The 23845-nt window shown below is 32.6% G+C and overlaps 5 protein-coding genes across 8 annotated transcripts in view; 3 read left to right on the forward strand and 2 right to left on the reverse strand.

Moving 5' to 3' along the window:
* Nucleotides 1-1742, reverse strand: part of LOC110994316 (unc-112-related protein) — a 39207-nt gene extending 37465 nt beyond the window's left edge. For 2 of the 4 annotated variants that reach the window (XM_022260882.2, XM_045628846.1), the window contains exon 1: nucleotides 1454-1741. In XM_022260882.2, the coding sequence (XP_022116574.1) occupies nucleotides 1454-1595 (142 nt within the window). In that variant the 5' untranslated portion in view covers nucleotides 1596-1741. Of the gene's footprint in view, nucleotides 1-1453 lie in introns of all 4 variants that reach the window. The other 2 variants (XM_022260890.2, XM_022260899.2) reach the window with 2 other exon arrangements.
* A 196-nt stretch (nucleotides 1743-1938) lies between these two features.
* Nucleotides 1939-4064, forward strand: LOC110994332. Its single transcript, XM_022260910.2, has 3 exons — nucleotides 1939-2217; nucleotides 2292-3314; nucleotides 3558-4064. Exons 1-3 carry the CDS (start codon nucleotides 2163-2165, stop codon nucleotides 3911-3913), a joined length of 1434 nt encoding a protein of 477 aa, XP_022116602.2. The 5' UTR covers nucleotides 1939-2162; the 3' UTR covers nucleotides 3914-4064.
* Nucleotides 4065-4823: 759 nt separating this feature from the next.
* Nucleotides 4824-5896, forward strand: LOC110994268 (ATP-dependent Clp protease proteolytic subunit). The gene has a single exon (XM_022260812.2). It carries the CDS (start codon nucleotides 5095-5097, stop codon nucleotides 5830-5832), a length of 738 nt encoding a protein of 245 aa, XP_022116504.1. The 5' UTR covers nucleotides 4824-5094; the 3' UTR covers nucleotides 5833-5896.
* Nucleotides 5897-5986: 90 nt separating this feature from the next.
* Nucleotides 5987-8998, reverse strand: LOC110994374 (trypsin beta-like). The gene is made up of 4 exons (XM_022260979.2): nucleotides 8613-8998; nucleotides 8187-8375; nucleotides 7403-7545; nucleotides 5987-6191 (listed from the first exon to the last, which is right to left on the reverse strand). The coding sequence occupies exons 1-4, from the start codon at nucleotides 8880-8882 to the stop codon at nucleotides 6029-6031; spliced, it is 765 nt and encodes a 254-aa protein (XP_022116671.2). The 5' UTR covers nucleotides 8883-8998; the 3' UTR covers nucleotides 5987-6028.
* A 487-nt stretch (nucleotides 8999-9485) lies between these two features.
* Nucleotides 9486-23845, forward strand: part of LOC110994302 (neuroendocrine convertase 2) — a 37074-nt gene continuing 22714 nt past the window's right edge. The window contains exon 1 of the mRNA XM_022260856.2: nucleotides 9486-9690. Coding sequence (XP_022116548.1) covers nucleotides 9535-9690 — 156 coding nt within the window. The 5' untranslated portion in view covers nucleotides 9486-9534. The remainder of the gene's footprint in view (nucleotides 9691-23845) is intronic.

The raw sequence follows: 23845 nt of genomic DNA on the forward strand, positions 1-23845 counted from the left end.
TTGTATTTTAATACGTTCCACGAAGTTTTATAAATTAATCAAATTTCATTTTTGATTCAAATCAATATACCAACTGTCAATTGTCTAGTTCACACTTCACACACCCTGTAGTTAAAATCTTCAATAAATAACCGGAGCTGATGTACTCTGTAGTTGATTGATATGTTCCGTACGTCCATAAATGTAGTCTAACACATAAGACCCTCGTTTGTGAGGAAAATGTAATTTATAAACGACTGCTAACTTTGTAGATAACTATAAAATCTTGAAACTCAAAGTATGCGTTCTGTGACGTCAATTGATTTTAAAACGCTGTATCCGTTTTCCTTTTTTGGGTACAACAAACCACGATTCGATTCCCAATTGTACGCGTAACGCGTTCTAGGCACACATGATTATTACGTAGTGGTTTGAGATTAATATTATCAGATAGGAGGACTAATTAACTGTTGCTATGTAAACAGGTAAAACTATTCAAGCCACTAAAAACCAGGTGTATGGCACTTGATAATCAAGCCGTAATCAACCAATTAACATATAAACTCTATGCATGATCCAAGACGTGTCTTATCTCCGGCAATTATCATGTCACCATCGGTAGTTCACCTGTGGTGGTGGAAAAAACTTGCTCAGTATAAAAAACTGTCCGCGAAGGACGCGTGCCTGCGTACGCACATCTTGCGTCTCTTTCACACAGTAGCCCTTGCAAATCAGGTATTGGTGTTGCTTTTATTACTGACAAACCTGTTAGGTCTTTCCCTATCAAATGATTCTGCATATTAATAAAGACATTTGTTACATAATTTTATTTTCTAATCCTATATATTTGGGCTTGTAGGCTTTATGGAAACTCAGCCTATAGGACAATATTTTATATGATATTGTCAAATTGGGCAAAGAAGCTTTTATAAAACAGTTTTTCATCTGATAAGTAATATTTTTATAACTTTAATAAGATAAATTTGCATAAGTTTGGTAGAGGTTTATTTTTCACATATTATTATAACTCTTGGTAATACATGATAACAAATCTTCTGTCCCATTCAAAACAAACATGCTTATAATTTGGTGAGATAATAGCCACACAGAATATTACTAGTAAGTAATAAGAATATATATTCAGTTAAGTTTATGAAACTTGCAAATTAATGTTATATTACAATGAAGCAATATAAGATTAATCTGAAGATAATTATCTTTTTACCAATTCCTATCAAAATTGAAGTTGTCTTGCAGTTTATGACAATATTTTAGTGAACTGCTGATAAATTTCTACGCACAACTTCTCACCAGATAGTTAATTAATATTTAGTTATTTCGTCATGAGTTTGACTTTAAAGACGAATTCATTGACGTTCTCCCCGTAACAATTACCTACAACTCAACCAAATGCTATAACGGCTTTAAGATGATATAAAAAATTATTTGAGTAGATGAGTAATGCTTTTCTTACCGAAACTCTCTGTTAATTTTAGCATAACCCCGCCGATATGCATGTCACCCTTCACAACCATTGTACGCTTCTCATTCATGTCCGTCACGTAAATGGTGAGGTTCCACGAACCATCCCCAACTATTTCACCGTCTGCCAACATTTTGCACTAGTTTTGTACACTTAGACACCAAAAAAGGTTTTTCTTTTAGCACATCGCGATAGAAAGTGATTGCGTACACGTTCAACTGTTTATAGAAATAACATTCGACTGATGTTCGTACTTCGTACATCTACAATAGGAATTCGGAACTGACGGATTCATGATGAATCATCACTCATCGTTCACGACACGACTTCACATATTACAGTTCAAACTTCAATCAAAACTCACAAGATTGACCAATTTGATGTTTGTTAATGTCAAATTGGAAGTAGCAACTGATGTTTTTTGTCACTGCCAGTTTTGAAAGTTAACCTTTTTTATACTTCTTGTTCATACCCAAGTTGCCAAATGCCAAGTAGATATGTTGTGGTTAATAACAATAAGTATCAATATTAGAATCTACAATTTCGGCTTTTGCAACTTTTAACTAGGCATATTTATATGTAAAACTTTATCAAAATATTCAATTATTACTCTGTTGTGATGTAGATCAGTTAATATGCTTTGGTGAACACTACCATAATTATATTTAATAAAATAGTATAGGTTTGTGTTCTTGTCTTTATGAGCAAGAGAAAAGTTTCAACAAATGAGATGGTCGCCAAAAGTGAAAAAAAAGGTAGTTTCCGGGGCTTCTAAAATATATAGGTATGCGTTTTCTTTAATGGAGATTCTAATGTGATTTTCTTTCAGTACTAGCATGTTCTACGCCAGAACATAGATTAGAGTCGCCGTCAAGAGACAGCGATTCCATTTGTGATTCAGACGCTGGAAGTCCAGTACCTTTTTTGTGTACTCAAGATGGAGCAGAAGGAGAAACTGATGTTGTGTGGAATTTCTACACACCTAAATCTGATAAAGGTTCATCTCGATCAAAAAATACAACTCCCCTTAGTAGAAAACCAAGAAAAACAAGAAAGTTAATAGAAAAACCGTTACCTAAACGAAGAACAGTAAGACCATCACAAAAGAAGACTGAAATGTTTCAAGATCTTATTGAATTAAATCAAAATTTACATGAAATAATAGGAAAAAAATCTAAAACAAATACCAATAAACCAACATCATGTAGTGAAGAAGACATTTTTAGTGACACCAGTGAAAGTTCACCTAAAAGTGGCCTAAAGACAAATAGCCGATGCCTCAGAAAAAATGTTTTAAGTTCTAAATTCAAAAAACAAGAGCCTGAGAATTGTTTAGAATCAGATGATTCTATGAATGAGTGTCTTTTAAAAGCCAGCCAAGTTGTTGAAGAGAACATAATTGCCTATGATCATTCTGCACCAAAAAGGCCATGCCGGGCAATATCTAATGACAAAAGTTTTAAAACCAATGTAAATACAACAATTAATGAAACTTGTATGGATACAATTTTAAGTAATATTAAATTAGAGTCACCTTCCCTGATTAAAGCTAAGAAATGTGCCTCTCCAAGTTTTAATAATGATTCTTTTGATAATTTGCTTGGAGGTTTGAATGATAGTGCTTTAGAAAGATTATCGCAGATGCCTGTCAAAGATACAAAAAAATCAAATGCAAATGATTTAAATTGGGCATTACAAGATGAAAGTCAGTCCTTTAAATCTATGTTTGCCCGACATAACTCAATGCCAGAGTCACCATCTGTAAAACAACTAAATCAACCATCAACTAGTGGTATGGCTTTTGGTAGATACAGTTCAATGCCTTTTAACAAAAGTGATGAAAAAATAATAGGTAAGAAATCAAAACGTGACAACTTACTCTTATATGTAGACAATGTTATACCTTTTCACTAATATAATTACTTCTTAAAAACCTTTTTTGTAACCTAACATTAACGTTGAGGTAAATTTTTTAACCTATAGGGGTTGATACAATAATATTGTTGTACTATATCCTGGAACAAGCTGTATATAATTTATATTGAAATGTATTTTAATTACAATAATGTGGATTGATACATATTTGAGTTTTTAGTTCCAGGTGATTCGCCAATAAGATGTACTCCAGATGAAATAAAGAAAAAGCATCAGCAGGCACGGGAGAGATTATTGGCTAAGAGACTTTTGCCATTTACAGCATCGCAACAATGCTCCCAATTAGCAAAAAGTCTCACTCAGCAATCTATAGAAAACATGCCAACAAAGAAACCTGTCTTCCAGCCAAAAGTTGCAAGTGCCACTTCAAAATCATCAAATCACTACAAAATACCCAATATCAATGATACAAAACCTAAAGTACATGTAAAAGATAACACTGCTGATCAAAAATTATTAATTGAAAAGAAAAGGCAAGAAGCACTAATGAAGCTCAGACGAAGGCAACCAAAATAAATATACTACTATTGCCAAGCTCAATTTGATAATAAATCAATCAATGTGATACTGGTGTGTTATGTTTTACAGGTTTTAATTTAATATATATATATTTCAATAGGTATTATGTAGATATTAATGTTTTAATTAAGACAATGTGATTTTCTTCTGCAAATTGTTTTATTATGCCACCCAGATTTCTAATATTATCGTAGCAGTATTGTATGTATTATCATTATATTAAGAACTATTTGCTACAAGCTGCTATGAATACAATAAGCCTATAGTATAATATTCTATTGATAAAATATCAATAATATATAAATAGAATATTATACATATACATATGGTGTATAGTAATAGCATCATAACACACAACACATTGAGGATAGAGGTTACAAAAAAATGCAAAAGTGATCAGTTCTACAGCGACTTGTCGAAGTCTATTGACCTATAGGATCGTTTTGAATTTAGATAATAGTTTTGAGGCTACCAATATGAACTCCGTCTTTAAGTGACATCTAGCGTATAAAGTTATAGTAACAATTTTGCAATCGTTTCAAAATTCCGTAGACTAGGTGGCGCTGGCTTTACAACGTTTTGATACTTTACTGAAAAGTTGGTTGGGATGTGGATGATTACCCTATCCCTTTAGACGATTGACTACCCCGCAACGGCCTTAGCCGATGTCAGATTCTCACAGGAAACGCCCCTGCGCTAGTCGCACGAAAAACGTAAAGCTCTTAAGGCCAACAGCGAAATATATAAAAAAGGATTCCAAATTTTAAAATAAATAAAATGGCGAAATAATATGGTCTAACTAAATAGTCAATAATCTCAGGCTTCACGATCTGTATAATCTTCTATTATCCGTAATTTCTAAATCAGAGATATGACAACGACAAATGCTGATTTGTCATATGTCAAATTAAAAATTCAAGTGCCAACCAGATACCAAGAGTAAAATTCAGAAAATTTAAAATCTTGAAACATATTCTATAAATTAATTGGAAACTGTCCAATTTTATTAACATTTCTTCTTCTATCAACCAGTTCGGGTAGAAAATCATAGTAACACATGACAGGACACGAAGCATGATACTACTTAAACTATCAAGGAAAAATATTTTATATTGAGACTTGTTATTTACCACAGGTTTATATTATCCAATCACTCTAAAATTAATTCAATCAATAAAATGGCTTTAAAAATGGTACGTAAAGCTTTTAAGACTATTTGTTTACGAGAAAAATGTAATGGATTACAAAGAACTTTAAGCACTAGCGAACCCGTAAGGTTGGGTATGATCCCTATTGTTGTGGAACAAACTGGAAGGGGTGAGCGTGCATACGATATTTACTCTAGGCTTCTCCGTGAACGAATCATATGCCTAATGGGACCTATAAATGATGAGATAAGTTCATTAGTTGTGGCGCAACTTTTGTTTTTGCAATCAGAATCTAGCAAGAAACCTGTTCATTTATACATTAATTCGCCAGGTGGTAATGTTACAGCCGGCCTTGGCATATACGATACTATGCAGTATATAACTCCACCAGTCGCAACTTGGTGTGTTGGTCAAGCTTGTAGTATGGCATCTCTACTATTGGCTGCTGGAGCACCTGGTATGCGCCATGCCTTACCCAATTCTAGAATTATGATACATCAACCATCAGGCGGTGTAAGGGGTCAGGCTACTGATATACAGATACAAGCTGAAGAAATTTTAAAACTGAAAGCACAAATTAATGGCCTATATGTTCGTCATACTGGTTTGTTAATCGAGAAAGTGCAGTCATCTATGGAACGTGATTACTTTATGTCCCCAGTTGAGGCTAAAAGCTTTGGCTTAATAGATAATGTTTTAGAGCATCCACCATCACATGCTTTGGAGAATGAAACTGGTAATCCAGGCGCTACAGCAACAAGTGATTAAGTATGTGATAGTCTCATATTGTTTTTAATTAGTGAAGATATAAAATATATTTCTTATATAATAACATGACAGTTTATTTTTCCAATGATATTACACATAGTTGATAATATGTTTACAGGTTTTTAAATTGTTTTCATTTATGAGCCTTGTTTAAAAGAAATTCTTTCAAATAAAACAAACAATTTCTCACATCAAGTTAATCAATTGGACATAATATTTTTTCTGCCTTCTGATGTATCCAGGAATAATAGTGAGACAGATTTGTATAGACAATTATAGCCGGAAAAGAGACCACCAAATGTGATACTACTCCAACAATTTCATAATCCTTGCTAATCAGTCCACTGCCGGAGTCTCCTCTGTAAAAAATATTTTAATTACTAAAACCATTATTCAATCTACAAAGTTTGAATTCATAAATAACTGGACTGTCTCATTTCTTTATGTGTTGACCACAGTTTGACAAAAATAATGAGAGTGTAAGGTAAAGTAGTTAAAATTATATAGTTTTATGACTACTATAGTTTATGCCCTTATAATTTGTACTTTTACTACAAATAATTATTATATGAGTAAACAAAATAAAGGATAAATATAAACATATATCTATAATAATATCTACATAAGAAATATACAAACACAAGGCAACCACATGGAGTATGGGTATGTGTGTCTGTGTCTGTAAATGTGTTATTACTGAATTGTTAGTCTAATAAACTTAACACTATTTTACTATGAATATTTGTGAACTAACATAAAATTTAGTGTCAACTTTATATTCAACTATTTAATTATGGTTAGAATTTTTTCTGTAACCTCATAGTTTAGGTGCAGTAACCTCAGTGCAACCGTCTTCTTGCACCCAATTTTAGAGGATATATGGAGAGGGAAGTGTTTATGAATTAAGATTTTCTGGGCAAAACTTGTGTGAAAGGGTTCTGTATGGCACACCGCTTTTTTTACGGTTATTATTATTGTGGGTATTATTTTGACGATCTATCCAATTAGAAGTTACTGTTATGGTAGAATTATGATGTGGAATAAATAAATAAATAAAAATAATTGTCTGGCTAATATTGGTTGTGTTTTGTGTTGTGGGGAATACAGGCCTTAATAATAGGAAAGTTACAGGGTGGAAGAGCGTCGCCAAGGAGGCCGTTGAGTATTATAACACCACTGTACGTTTGTATAGCCTATGTTTCAATTAAAATTTACTTCCCTATCAAACAAATTCATGATTCGCTTCTGACTCCGTAATAGCTGTATATGATATTAACACAAAAAATGCGCAATGAAGAGCAGAACATCGTTATTAAGGAACTCACGTACGATACGATTATAAGTACAAAGACTACGTGCAAGAAGTAAATTTCTTTTATAGCTACTTACGTGAGCTAATAACATCAGCGTATGACTATACCCTAAGGTGGTGCGTTCAAATCTTGGTATGTGTAACGCTAAAAATGATGCAAGTATATTTTAGGTCGCCTAATTGTGTATACTATAAAAATATCAAAAGAAACTAAGAACCTTAAGGTTGAAACGCCATTAGATTAATATTATTAATTACTTTGATGGTCTTGAATCATTGGAATTGAAACTTCCAGCACACATCATTCCTTTGTGCAATGTACCAATTCGTGAACAGGCACCTTTAGACCTCAACTTTTGCGGGACACTCTTCAGCTTGTAATCATATTCACTCATCTGGCTCTAGAAAATTAAAAATTACCTAATAAAATATCATAATAGATCACTAAACGAGAGTCGAATTTGACAGATATTCTAGAAGAGAAATTCAAAACGTCTTCTGCTATTTAACTAACTTATTTGCTGAAGCTCATTTACCAAATCGCAATTTAACAGGTTTTATTAAATTCTTTGTAATCCTGAGGCACATCTTTGCATTTATATTTTTCATCTAAATCATATGATCTTATCAGGGCTGTGCGTCCTCAAAACCATTTATATTCAATATATATTATATTTAATAATGATAATAAATTAATGTATTTATATAAATACATTAATTTATTATTATTATTAAATTAAACTCGAGGGTACTCCTCCCTTAAAGCCCGGCAACGCACCCACAAAAAATTAGTGTCTATGGGCTGCGATGACTGCCTTTTTGGGCGTTCCGCAGGCTCGTTTGCCCCCGTACTATATATTATATATAAAAAAAATATGGTTGCCTGGATGAGATCGCTCGATAGCGATAAAGCCGCCAGTTTCTCTCCATTTCATTTAACTATGTCAATTGTATTATATGTTTCAATGCAATGAAGTGTTAATAAATTACGCCGTGAATGAAGTTCATGACTAACCATAGTGACTTAACATACAAAACTTACATTCGTTGCTCCCCATCCAGCTAGTATTCCGTCTTGCTTGAGGCTACTTGGTCGCAAAATCACACGCTTAATAAATTCCCCTAAGGGTAATGCCCGTTTAAGTTTTACCAATGCAATATCATTGACTATGGTTTCGGCGTTGTAAGATTTGTGACGATATACAGTTTTCACCGGTCTTACCAGTTTCACCTAAAGTTACACAGTAAATTTCAAAATAAATTAATTAGTATATTTATTACAACACAAAACAACAACGCGGAAGAAGTGCAGGCAAGAAACTAATTTGTGCTATTTATTTTGATTGTGTTTAGAAAAAAAATATTTTTAAATTACGAGTAACGCTTCATCTATCAGGAAATTTATCTTTGGCTACTATATTAAACATTTAAATGTCTCAATAAGTCTTCAAACTTCAGTACAACATACCTGAAAAATGTCATGATGTCCCGCATACACACCTATAGTAGTATGTTCATTTATTTGCTCAAAACAGTGTGCGGCAGACACCAACAATAGTTGATTCAACACAGAAGATCCACAAATACATATCCCCTCAAATTTCAAGTTTATTTTCAAAAACGCTGCATGAGGAAAATTTTTAATTGTCGCATATTTCCCACCAATAATTTTCCCCTCAAAACAACTGCCTAAAGAAACATCGGCTACAAGCAAAAGTATCACAGCCTCAGTTGACATATTCAAATGTAAAATGGGCCAATAAAAGAAGATTAAAAGTTTTATAGGTTTAATTCCGTTGTTATAGGACCGTAAAGTTTGTAATGACGAACAATAATTGAATGAAAATCTTGGTACGCTGCTATGGTGTCGTTACTTCAATTTGAATTTCAAATCATTCCGATTTATTTGGTAATGAGAACAAAGTTCAAAAGAATATAGGTACATCAGAGTTTGCTTCTGAGAAATCATAAGCTATAACCTAATCACCCGTTGCTTCTGCGTGGAATGAATTCTTAAAGTATGGAGTGACAAAATTCTTCGAAATTGATAAGACAGTTAAAGCCTAAAATTAGTTACTCGGAGGCGTTTACTGCCGTAAATAGAATCTGAATATACTAATTTAGATTATTTGCATAGTTTGCACCTAAGATTGTGTAGGAGTGTACGTTAGTACACTATTTTAATATTTACGGGGGCAGTTATTAATTCCTTTGAACTTCACGCCTTGTCAAGATGCGTACAAACAAGGTCGACACATGTGGGCTGCTACATCAAAACAATATTCCTTTATAATCTGTGAATTAGATGGCGCGTGCGCGGTTCCTGGGTCGATATTTAGTGACGTCAACGGGAGTCCGACTTCAGTCAGCCGCCGGTGGTCACAGAGATCATGTGGCTGCAATGTATCACCGTTACTGTACTGATCGCCGCGACTTGCTCCCGCGAAGTTTTCACCAACTCCTTTCTGGTGCGATTCAAGAGGTCCCTTCGTCACGAAGAGGCCCACAACATCGCCCTTCATCATGGCTTCGACAATCTGGGCCCGGTAAGAGCACGTGATTTTAATAAACATAAGCACAGTTAGTACAATGGTAGCGGGAAAGTTACGATTGTTCGGATACATGCGTTATTCATTAATTTTCGTGAGAATGTTACAGGGTATTCAGATTGTATTAATATGCAATTATTTAAAAAAATATAATTAATGTATTATAAAAAACAAAATTGGAAGTGTAAGCCCACGTTTAATTGATCAAAATCAATTGTTCTGTGTCACGAAATAATCGAATTTAAAATCTAAAATTCTATTATTTTAAACTCGTCAACCATTGGTATCAACAAAATAATAGATTTTATAAAACAAAACAAATTCATTTAACACAAAAAAATACCTACGCGATTGTGTTTAAGTTATGAATTTATTTGTATTCAATTCTCTAGGATTAAAAAAAATATTATCCCTGATTGATTAGTATTATGTGCGTATATTTATTTTGCATGGATTTCAAAATTATTTAATCTTTTCAATATGAACATGTTATATTAACAATCGAATCAGACACCCACGTACTCCTAGAATGCGTGGATGTGGCTGAACTACGTAGAGAAAGCCTCGTAGCAGTGAGTTTGCTCCGTTATGCTCGCGAAGCCTGCGTGCAGGTTTTAATAGTAAATTTTGCGCACCGCACTGTCATTTTCATACTTTTACACATCACTACTGTTACGGCATCTTGACAAACCAGTGAGAGTTTAAGTTCGGAAACTGAGTCCACCAACCTTTAACTTTTAATTAATATTAACGATTATAAAATTTTATCCTTGTATTCTTTATTTAAATGAATAATTACTCTATAGCCTTCATTATAGAAACACAATTAAACTGCACAGAATATAGAATCTTGTCAGGAGGCAATATGGATGACGTATGTCGCTCCAATTCGTCATACCATAATATTCATTACCTCGATAACCTGTTGAGTGATAAGCTCTTGTATCGGACAGCTTTGATAGCGAAACAATCTGAGCGATACATATTAATTATTCATATGTATGTAGAGGTCCAGTTGTTATTTAACTTAATTAGTAATGGTGGCTTCTAGTACATTCTACTATTTCTCTAATGATTAAGGTAGAGTAACCTGCCAATTGGGTTTATTGAGTGAGATAACTTTTCATTATTTTTCTATCAAAATAAAAATAGTTTTTTTACAGGAGGACTCATGTTATAGGACTCATAATTAGGACGAGCTTTTTCCAATATTAATATACATTCAAAATATAAAAAGCGGTGTCGTCCCTAAAACAAAATAAAAAAAATACAAACTATAAAGAATTAAACTATTTGAACCTAGAAAAGAAGTGATCGGTATTCTACTATGAGCTGAGGCCAGCGAACCATGAAAAATGTCAAAATACAGTGCAATATCATTATTAAATATTTAAAAATGTAATATGGACATGAATAACTATCGCAGTTGAACGTATAATAATCAATGCACGTATTTTAACTAACGTATAGTTCGAATACGCTTTTTAAGCTTTACTTATTGTATCAAAACTTCAATGTTACGATATATTTGGAATGTGGTAATCCGAATCGCGTGGAAATATCACAATTTAACTTGAATTAAATTCTATGTGTGTTCTACCAAAATAGAATAAGTAGAGATACTATCAAAAGTAAGTACCAATTGCCACACCCGACAATGTACATTGAACCGCCCGTATTAAGTACATATCAATGTCACGGTGTCGTTATCTCGTTATCAATTTGGTCATTTACATTATTCTGAAATAAATAAAATATAAGTGGTAGTAGCGTAAGCTCGACCCCTGTGTGTACCAATGGACTTTTTTTTCTATGTACACATTTGACATTCGCTCAAACGGTGAAGTAAAACATTTTGAGGAAACCCAATAGGATACAAAGTCGACGGTGTGTGTCAGGCACATAAGGCTGTTCACTTGCCTATTACATTGACAAATGATCATTAATCTTGGAAAGTACTCGACTCGAATCAATTCGACTTAGAGTCCTTCAAGAAAAGAGCGTAACAGTTTTTAAAAGGCCGGCAACGCACTTGCGAGCCTTCTGGCAATGTTTCTGTCCATGTGCGGCGGTATCTCAACACTATATAATTATAAAAAAATCTATGAGACGCAAAATATTGTTTAATTACTCCCAACAACGAAAACGCGCCTCAATACAATACAAGTATAGAAAAACTGACGCAATTCGCATAATCGATTTGCTGTAAGTGGCAACTATGCATTTATGTCGTTTATTGCCTAACTGGGTTATGTGTACAATATGTAGAATATTCTGACCTAAATCCGTCCCCTCATGGGAATAAAGGCTATATGGACGCGGATTTAACTAACGAAAACGCCCATTTTATGTCACCTATAAATAGGCGGTGATTTCTAATCCTATTTGGGGCATGTTTTGGAGGCTCCATTTCGTAACTGAATATTACCAGTATGCTATATTTTCATATTCTATTATGCGGTTCTAATTTGATACGGTCATAGAATAATCATCTGGATCCTACATAAGATCACAATCAATAGTTAAAACGTATTGTTTCGTATGAAAGAACAGTTGTTCTCAAAAGATTCCTCAGTCTCATTGTTATTAATACTTCCTACCTTCGGACAAGCAAAATAGCTGGGGCAGAAATTAATAAACGGCTCAAATATAAGAGTCTTTCCTCCAACTCCGATTTTGTTCGTTTTTGAGTAGAGACTCTTGGGCCGTGGGGTTTTGAGTGCACATGCACTTATTAAAGATATAAGTTGGCGCCTAGTAGATACTATATACTATAATAGTAGTAGATACTGCCACAGGGACCAAACTTTTTAAATTTGTTTTGATTTTCGAAGATTTTTGAGAAAATTGTAAATACAATAAATAAAACAGTACTTAGTATAAGCACGATGTAGATTTAATTAATCTATATTTTATTCATATATTCTTCTAGTTATCCAACATATCCTTTGTCCTCGATACCTTTAATACCGTCGATGGCAAAACCACGTCATGTCACGTATCGTCACTCCGTCACGGGTAAAGATCTCCTCCAGTTTATCCCAACTTACTTTGTGTGTGGCTTTTTTCTCCATTTGCTTCTATTTCTTCTATCCACGTTTTTGGGGCAACCTCTTCTCCTTCTTGCCCTTCGTTCTTTTCGTTCTTACTTTCCTACTTTCGTTACATCTTAAAAAGTCTATCTTTTATCTGTGTATTTATATGCACCATTGCCATAAAAATAACAAAAATGCGTAAACTAAAAAAGGGGAAAATAAGTCGAAAAAGCAGTGAATCTTACATTATGCTCTCTTCGTTATTATATCAAAAGTAATTACTCTCAATGAACGTCTGTACGGATTTTCAAGACTACACACAAAAATATAAAAGTCTTAATGCTTTGATTACATGAAGATAAGAAGATTAGCTTTCTACGTAGGATGTTTTGTCAGTTCATACGAATGAACCATATTAGGATTGTATACGCTTTGCTGAGTGTCTCATTAATCTTCGAGATTTCTTTTGAGGGAAATGAGATATTGTACGTCTAAAATTATTTCTGTGTACATATACATCTGTATTATAAGGCTTTGATTGAAATAGCTACGTCTGGAGATTAGAAAATTGAAATTTCTTTGCTGAATTACCGATTTCAACACAATAGGTGTATGTGTGCGTGACTCCAGAAACGCAAACTTACTAGCGGTGATCCGAAAAGAAATGTACTCAATAATAGATGCCTTATATTTCAAATACAAGGTACATTAAAATAAATAACATTTATTATCTAACTTAAACGCCTCTTCCAAATCTCGCCTCGCCTACACTGTGCCACATGTGCTTCCACATCTTTTCTTAATCTGGAGAAGCAAAAGGAAGCCCAAAAAGACAATTAAATTAAATAGACGCCCGTTCCCCGTTTTTCAGGGCTTCATACTCAATCTCTACTCATTCACGTATTTCTTCATATACATCGGCCTTTTTTTCGTATTTCTCGTAATTATACTGGGACAGACATTCCTGCGTCTATTTCAGTGATCAACGGGAGTAATCTGTAACTTCTAAAAGCGGTAAGAAACGTTCTCAGCATTGAGTTTCTGCACGATCCCAAGTTTGCAGTCGCCCTACAGAAGGAACTAAACTGTAATTATGTACCCTTCAAGATTGGGGTTGGATTTATTGATTTTTTGGGAATACAAGGTTTCAACTTCATATAATGGAACTAAGCATTTATAAACTTTAATACGTCGTTAAATGTGTCGATAATTCAGTAAAGTTATTGAAATATTAGTTAAAATGAAGATTATTTTGATATTTCCAATAAAACATCCAAAGTCAAACTCGTGAGAAACTTATATTCTTAACAAGGTATAAAATTGCAAAAACTTTTCAGGAACGTGTAAAGAAAGCCAGAGTTCGACATAAAACTTTGTTATATATCTTTGAATATATAAAGTGTACTTGTAGATAACTAAGACTTCTAGTTTAAGTATATAAAAGTGTACATAATATTGTAATTAATATGATTTATCTAAAAGAATTTGTTCAGTCATTTCACAACAACTCATTATAATTTGTAAGATTTGGGAACCCATTTAATTAAAAAAAATGTGTGTCTTCCCAAACTCAACTCTTCCATAACTAATAATAATTAACAATTATTATTAGCCGCGTATTCAGTAGTAGTTTAGTATTAAAAATATTACGACGGATTTTCCAAAACCTATGCTGTATGTGAGTGAATTAAGCTGATGAATAAAAATTTATTCTGTTCCTATTCCCTACTCACAGGCAGTTGCCCTAGTAGCTTAGACGTGCAAATCTAATCCCTGAGGTCGTAGGTTCGATCCCTGGCTATGCACCAATGGACTTTCTTTCTACGTGCGCATTTAACATACGCTCTAATGGTGAAGGAAACATAGTGAGAAAACTGGCTTGCCTAAGACCCAAAAAGTTGATGGCGTCTGTCAGCCACAGAAGGCTGATCATCAAGACATACATACAGAAATTAGAGGCTACAAAAAAGAATGTTTTTTGCCTATTCACAATGAACTGCCAACGATTGTATCACCAACTTGTACTATGCAAATGGAACCCTTTTCAAATTGAATTGTGAACTTTATAAACACATTTAGCGAATAGGCACTTCAATTTATTATTTGTTGACTCGATGGGTTCACGCGTTTTTCTTTTTGTGTGTTCATACAAGACAATTTGTACCAGGAACCCATAACTACTTAAGTGTACTCCTAAGTCGTGATATAAATTCATTGTAAATCTAAACCAATAGGTTAGTTTATGTGCTATGCTTATGCTTTTATAGTATAAGAGCGATATATTTTTTTTTCTTTTTTGAGTAAAAAAAAACAACTTTGAAATCAGCTAACACACTGTTTGACAGTATGGTATTTTTTTTAAAGAATAATGTTTAATCTATAGTTGCAACATCTGTCAATTAATGAGAACCATCCACATATAGTTATCTATGATTGTTTTTATAATACCATGCGACTATCGAATTTTACTATAGTAATTTATTATGTTCTGTGTGGTCTTCACATATAATTACCAAATCAATGTTTACAAAATTTTGTAAACTATTTTAAAAGAGTAAGTATGGAGTTTCTTGTCCATTCTCCTCCATATGAAACTATTGGCAGGGGCGGGACCACTTGTCTTTTTTTAAATATTTTTAACTTGCAATTTTGCCTTAGTAAGTTAAGTTAACAGCCTATTTGATATACATAAATGGTTTGACTTTAACTTTTGACTTTTCTGCGGCAGCGTACACGCGCTACATTCGTTATAGAACTACGAATATTCAGTTTTTGAGATAAAAGGACCACATCTTAACCTCGATATATAAAAATGAATTGCGCTTTGTTTATCTCGCTAAAAATCGAGAATGGCTATATTAATTTGGTCTTGAAACTTGAATCTTGATCTTGAAACAAAAATAATGATAAATATTAGTTTCCATACTTACCTGAATAACGACATTAAATTCTTATCTTGTATTTCGAATCGAATGTTTCGGAACATTTAGAAAGAATTTAATTGTATTTGGCACAGTAAATAGTAAATGACACAAAGTATATATGCTACAGTTGTTAAAAGAAAAATAATATGAGAAGTCTTACTTATTATAAGTAACCTTTGTATATACTCAAAGATATATAACAAAGTTTTATGTTTATCGAACTCTGGCTGTTTTTACACGTTCCTAAAAAGTTTTAGCAATGTTATCTCTTGTCAAGAATTTGAAATTCTCACAACTTTAACTTTTAACCTTTTATTTTAGATATCAAAATAATCTCATTGTAAATAACATTTCTGAATAATCGATATATTTAACGATGTTCCATAAACAAAGTTAGACGCCAATTTTGCAGGGTGATATGGTTGATCTCTTTCAATAAAGTGGATGTTGTAAACTTGGAATCACACGGTACAGAAACTCAATACCACCTCATCATGTACCAAGGATTCGTATTGTTGACAGTAATATTTGTGAGTGTGGAGAAGATATTGGTGTCCTCGACCATATTTTTTTTCTTGTTCCCAACATGACCGGCACCTCCTTTCTTAATTCCTTAAAATTACTACATGTTCCGTTTCCGACTAAAATGTCCTGTCTTTTGTTTTTTTCTTAAATAATGTACCTATTACCTTCTTTGATAATCAATTATAGTATTCATATTTAATATTTATGTAAATGTTATGTTTGTTTATTTTTTCTCGCGTTTAGTTTCCCTACATTTCACTTGAAACTGGCATAAAGTTATAACTATTGCCATAACATAAAAAAAATATAAAAAGACAATACTGTGGTCAGGGTTGTTATCGTTATTAGGAGTTACACAGTATCGGCGCAGGTCGCAGGCAGCGCGAAGCACATGTCAGATGGAAAAGACGAGATTTGGTGGAGGAATAATAGCAAAAAATTGGATACATTGAGATACATTTATTTTAATGTATCTTAAATATAAGGTGTGATTCGATAAGTTTTCGGATCATCGCTTACAAGTTGAAAACATTGGTAATTCAGCAAAGTAATAAAATCTTTGAATCCTTCGAACTCCAGACACAATAGTTATTTCAATAAAAGCCAGATAATACCGATGTATAGGCAAACAAAAATAATATTTGACGTACAATATCATTTCACTCAAAAGAAATCGAAAGGTTCAATAAGGCACTCAGCAAAGCGTACACAATCTTAATGTGGTTCATTCATCTGAACTGAAAATACATCCTTCGTAGAAAGCTTATTTTCTTCATTCATCAAAACCTTACAATAAAAATTTCCATCATACTTTTTTGTATGAGACAAAAGCAGGTCCAATCAGTTACATCTAATTTTACTATCTAATCCATTTATTACATTATTAAATGCGTTTATTCTGTTATATTAATTCGACTTAGGGTCCTTCAAGAAAAGAGTGTACCAATTCTTAAAAAACCGGCAACGCACTCGCGAGCCCTCTGGCATTAAGAGTATCCATGGGCGGCGGTATCACTTAACAAGGTGAGCCTCCTGCCCGTTTACCCCCTGTTCTGTAAAAAAAAGTAAAGGTTTTAAATTTAATAATAGTTTCATAAAATGTTAAGTAATTCACTAAATCAAAAGCCAAAATCAAAGTATAATTTAAAAGTTATTTATTGTATTAAATATTCAGTATGCGTCAGCATACATAAATATTTACGCAAACTACGTTAATGCTATTAATAAATCGAGATATACCTACGTGTTTATGAAAGTAATATGTCTAGACAGATGTTAATAATTGGGAAGCCATTGTAAACATCGAAGCGTAGATAATAGTGGGTTGATATAAGAATATTCTTGTGACGTCATTACCACGATCTATTTTGGTAAACTGGTTTTAAGATTTCATACAGCCTGTTCCAGATTCAACCCGCTGGAGATTGGGATTAGTTTAATCTGTAGATACTAATATGAAAAAAGGAAACAATTGTGTTTTTGTATGTATGTTTGTTATGATTTCATCCAAAAATTACTGAACCGATTTAAAGAATTCATTCACCGTTACATATTATTATTATTCTCACCGTTTATTAGATATCTTTTCCTTGTTAAGTAAAATATGAATATTGATCATCAGCAACAAGAAAAATTCAAAAGAAATTCAAATTCCCTAGAAAATTACAAAGTAATTAGATTACTTTTGACGGATTGCCCTTACGCGTTCTATATAAAGTGTCAAATGTAATTTATGTTCTGAGAAAATAAAGTATTTTGAGATTGTCCCCGCTTTGGTAGTGTTTTTTAATAAAAAATATAATTTTGATTTCAAACAATTATTGCATAACAATTATTATTTTGAGTAATTATAGTAAATATAAAAGAGTGATTACAACCTACAAAAATGTGTGTGTTGTGGTTGTAACTGGCCCTGGGAGGATAGACAAGATGTTTAGATTTAGATTCGTCGACACGAACTGTCATTTTCGTACAAAGTTTTCGACTTTATAAACATACACTGGCATCTTGACTAAAGTTCGAACTAGAAGAAGAACTTTGTAATTTCCAAAATAATGGCTGAAATAAACGAACCATTAAGCTAATTAAACATTTCGCTTGTAGTAAAGTCAATACCACAACATTGTGGCATATTATTTGGGTTGAGTTTACATTTGGTATGTAGATTTAACGGTTAACAAAACAAGATAATTCTGTCGATTAAATTTTTAGGTACCTTGAAAATTGCGTGGGTTTTCACTGACAGAAGGGAAAAAATAAAAATGTTTTGATTGTTCAACATTATTTAATTAGGAAATTTAGGTAAAATTAAAGGTCGAGCAGCGGTAATTAATACTTCTGAAAGTCAATTCGTGTTGGACAAATTAAATAATCTATACTATATAATATTATAAAGAGGAAAGGTTTGATTTTTTGTTTGTTTGTATGAATTGAATAGGCTCCGAAACTACTTGGCAGATTTGAAAAATTCTTTCACCATTCGAAAGCTACATTATCCACGAGTAATATAGGCTATATTTAATTTTGAACAAAAATAGGGTTCCGTAAGATATTAGGGTTTTTCGGACACAAGGTGTAAAAAATCAACCGAAAAATAAAAAAAGGGGGTAGCATAGCAAAATGTTCCATGTTAGCATGTACTAAAAAGGTAGGCTAGGCATTAAGGAGAAACGAAGTTCGCGGAAGCAGCTAGTTTCAAATATATTTTTACTTTATTCAACAACTATGGCAGCCAAGACAAAAGAATACTTATGTATTTTTCAACAAAGAAATTTACTGTGGCAAAAATTATTCTAGAATTGTATAGAAAAAAACCTTATATATTGCAATTAATTTACCAAAAACATTTAAATAAAGTTTTTAAAAATCGACTATTTAAATATTATATTAATGAGTATTAATATAATTAATATTAATTTGATAACGTCATATTATGCTTTAATAATGTGATATTTTTTCACTAAAAATAATATAAGAATTGAGTAAAATTATATAACTATTATGTATGTTCAATGTAAAATTCCTTTTAAGATGAATTTGCATGTTCGGCAGAATTAGCGAACTGAAACAATTTTCTACATAATTCTGGCTAGTAAATTTGTACTATAATATTTATAATTTTAAATTACTATTGCGACGCAATTACCATATCTCTCATCGTTCTCCAACCAAAACTACAAATATTACAGAAATCTATACTGGACTACAGTTGACGCATTTCCAAATATATTTAGAATTCAACTATCAAAACTATAGCGATTCTTTTGGATATTGGCTTAGAACATTGATAATCAGGTTGCGCCAAACCGCAAGTTCTGAACGTGTCCGCTCGACCAAAGAGGAGATTACATTTTGATTGCATCCTTTGTCCTCACGTTCTGCGGTTGAGAATCTCAATAGGGTTTATATTTGTTTAACGGATTCTACATGCGGATGCCCTATATATCCGATTGAAGTGATTTTAAAAAGGTTTTGATTACATAAGGAGGCTTCAGGATCAGCAGGTATTTAATAAACGCAACCACACCGCGGAGGGTATTTTCAATTTATCGGTACAAAATGCGTGAACTATTCAATTTTTTTTTAATTTTATGCCCTGGTAATAAGTCCTTTAACCCAAGTCTGATTTTTGGTCACTAATTCACATCTTATTCTAAAGTTCAGTTGTTTTCTTAACTCTTCACCCCGGTGTTTAATTCGGTGTATTTTAATAAATAGAAATTAAATATAGACAAACACATAGACATTAACAAAAACATAAACTGAAACTGTGTTTGAATAATGACAGTTAGTTTTATACAATTTTAGCAATTGCTATTTTATTTTTAGCATTAAAAATATAACCTTTTATTTTTTTCTAACGTTACTCCTCATTTTTTATAGCGATATTAGGTACTGTAAAAATCTTTATACGACAAAGTTTGCTGGTTTAGATTTGATATATATACATGTATATACATTTACGAAAGGTTCTAGAGATTTATATAAATGTTTAGGTCACCGAAAATCCGAGAGTACTTAGGTTGCCTTAATGGAATAAGTTATGAGGCTACACTTTGGAGGCCTCTTGAATAATTATGTAAATTTAGGGTCAAAATTTTGCAATAAAAAATAAAAATGTAAATTTTTTTCTTCGAATACAAAGGCGTGTAGCGTCTAGAGCCAACATGGGCCACAGGGGGAAATTTTATTGTCAATTTTATTTTAAGAAATTTGGTTTTTCATATTTCTTAAAATTTTATGAACATTATTTTGTTACGTTAGTGATTTCTGCCTAAAAGTTTCTTCCATTTTTTTTTTGAATAAAATTATGTAAGTTACATAGGGGGGCATAAGAATTTTGGGTACAACTAGCTAGAAATGAATGATAAAAGTGTACTAGTACGAACTAGTATTTGAAATGTAATAATAATAATAGGAAAGCTATGTAATTCACACACGTCTTTACTTGAAACTAGACACCGTCAACGTAGCATAATCGCTGCCACTGTCCAAATATATATTTATATATATATATATAAACATTTGTTTCAGTTACATAACCTAACTATATCTTATATAATATATCAGTTGTGCCGGTGTTGGTATCAGCGTGTGCTGTGATACATAGGCCTCTTCCAGCTGTTTCCATTCTATTGTTAGCCCTTTTTGTCCAATTTTCCTCCGGGCTGGAAGCTGTGGCTGGCTACGCTTAAATAATATGAGTAAGTATGAGCTGTAATTAGATAAATTTGTGGTTAAAAATATACAGCCGTTATTTCTTTAGATTGTGTAACCGCGTAACATACATTAAGATACTTAACTCCCCGTAACTCGAATGAGGCAGAGACAATCCACAGTGATCCTTCATATCGGTCTGCAGTTTCGCTTTTTCACGCTCCATGTACTTCAGTTTAGTACGCCCACGCTTCCCGTTTCCATGAGGATTTCAATTGGTCGAATATACAAGTTCAGTCTACTTACTACTATAGTATAAGTTTGACAAAGTATTCAATTAACATTTCGTTCTATTCGACGATGGTTAGTTGTCTTCGTCCATAACATCACTTTCAGATTGCCGTTCTATTACTCACGACGTCATATGGAACATGGTGTAATGGTTGCAGCTCCTTACGAACGTTGTGTAAAAAAAACTTGGCGATTAAAAAGAGTGGCGGAGAGTTTATTGCCAGTTCTTCTCTTCCGTTGATTTGAGAACTGAGGCAGTAAATGTAAAATTAGAATCATTGAATGTACCTATATTTCCTTTTTTTGACGTTCATAGGTGTACATTAAGTTACCTATATGAATAAATGATTTTTGATTTGATTTACTTAAAATATATATTTAAAGAGAGATTGTGAAAAGTTTTTGCTGTTTCTATTTTTGTAAAGGAACAATTTAAAAGAAACATTGTATTACAAACGCAATTGTAGCGCGCTTTGAAGCGACAACTGTGAGACGCTCAATCATCTCGATTGAAACTTTATCTCTCGTTTTACACGGATAAAGCTATTTGATTGTTAGAACCCTTCACATTGTTGTCGCCAAGAAAAAATTATATGTTTTGTATATTATTCCGTGTGCCTCGTACAAACACGAACTACCTGAGTGATTCGCAAATGTTTCGGCTTTTAGCTAACTGTGACACTAATTTATACGATATTTTCTACCTCACCAAAAACAATGTGAGGATATATTTGAAGAGGCGGGAAGCCTTTCAGTTTTCTTCTCTTTTTTCCTTTTTGTTTTATTTATTAATGTACTTACCTATACTTATATTTTCTGCTTCATATATTTTGTTTATCTACGTATTTTATTTGGCTTTGTATATTGTCTAAGATTTTTGTTTTATAATATATATACTTTTTGTATATTATATATGAATAAATTAAATAAAAACTAGAACTAAAAAATTCTTCAAGCCTCCTCTAAATATGGTCCTCAATAAGATTAGGATTTCTTGCATAAATTAATTAAGTAGCTAAAAAGCGCTCGTCATATGTTTTCTTAGTGTTCATTAGTTTCTATTTTATATAATAGGGGGGCAAACGAGCCATCCATGCGCCTAAAAAGCCCATAGACACCCATTATAGTGGGTGCGTTGCCGGCCTTTAAGGAAGGAGTACGCTCGAATTTTGAATAGTTAGAGGTCGTATCTCTCACGGTAGTCAATACCACAGTTCGCTAGTTCGCAAAAGAAAATGCCTTGTGGATCGGGCTGTGGAAGCCATCAAGCTGTCTTTAAAATTTGTATTAAAATTGCGTTTAAAATTCAATGTTTAGCATAATAGCTATTTATTTTGTTTCTCTCGTCCCGTCAGAAAATACAGTTAAAAAATAAAAATAACTGAAATTCACAGTGTAATAACACTTTTTTCCCAAGAGACGAGAGAGACAAATTTAATAGCTATTATGCTAAACATTGTATTTGTTTGAAATATGCAATTGTAATACAATACTGACTTTAAGTTCATTAGGGCGGCAAATTTGGACAGAGTATTTTTTGCTACCTAATGGGAATCAAACTGCAACAAATTTTGGCAATGACTGTCACCTCTCACCTGTCATTGAGAATACAACAAGTTTCTATATTCTAGAGTAAAACAGCTAGTTCGCCGCTCAACCAGTCATCCTTGTCACCTCTGCGACCTCAGCTTATACTTTAAGTGAAAATCAACATAAACATATATGTCCAAATGGTTGGAGACCTGGAAGGTTTATGTATAAATTTGTACTCAAAAATTATTTTATGTGCAATATCAACTTAATTGCTACATTGAATAAATAATCTATTACATGACAACTGTAGACACCCCTTGGAAATTTTGAAAATTGACTGTCTTTAACAGTTGAAGCCTAGTTTTTTGCGCTTACAATTTAAGTCCATACTTACTTGCCGAGACCCGATAAGCCTCTTAAAACTAATGGCTTGTTGGTAAGAGGGTTGTTGTTGGTATTATCTAGGTTAGCTCTCTTAAGACTATAAACAGAACTGAATGAAACCTTTTTTATTTACGGTTAAACAAGGAACTGTGTTTTTGTTTAGCTGGCTATTATAACGTTAGAAATGGTACTGAATAATCACAAATTTTGCTTTTCTTATATATTATAATAGAAATAATATAAATGAATCGAGCCTGTCCCAACATGTGGGATAAAATTCAGTTGAAGTAAATAGGGTATCTCAATAAAATGTATTAGATCAATTTGTGGAGCATACTATCTTGATAGTTTCGTACCTTTACTTAAGAAGCTCAAAATTGTTTTTCCTGTATGTATATTTTAGACGGTACGGTATAGGAAAAACCCCTTTTGCATGGCAATCAAGGTTTACAATAATTTACCAAAAACATTAACAGGTCTTCCGACTTGAGTTTTAAAAAATCGACTTAAAATATGTACATATTACTTGAAAAAAAATCCAACAAATTATTGTTTGTGTGAAACATGATTATTAATTTGAAAACGGATAATATGATATGTATGATACAAATAATTTATGAATTGACTAATTGATATGACACATAATATAAAATTTCTATTGAGACAAATTTGCACGCCATTATGTGTAGCACAATATGCAGAAGTTATTCTTGCAATAAATTATTATTATAAAAAATAAAAAAGTACCGAAGTACATACGTACGAACCCACGATATTATCTCATCTCTCTTTGTCTACCTTATT

Source organism: Pieris rapae, chromosome 1 (assembly GCF_905147795.1).
Source record: "Pieris rapae chromosome 1, ilPieRapa1.1, whole genome shotgun sequence".
NCBI lineage: Eukaryota > Metazoa > Arthropoda > Insecta > Lepidoptera > Pieridae > Pieris > Pieris rapae.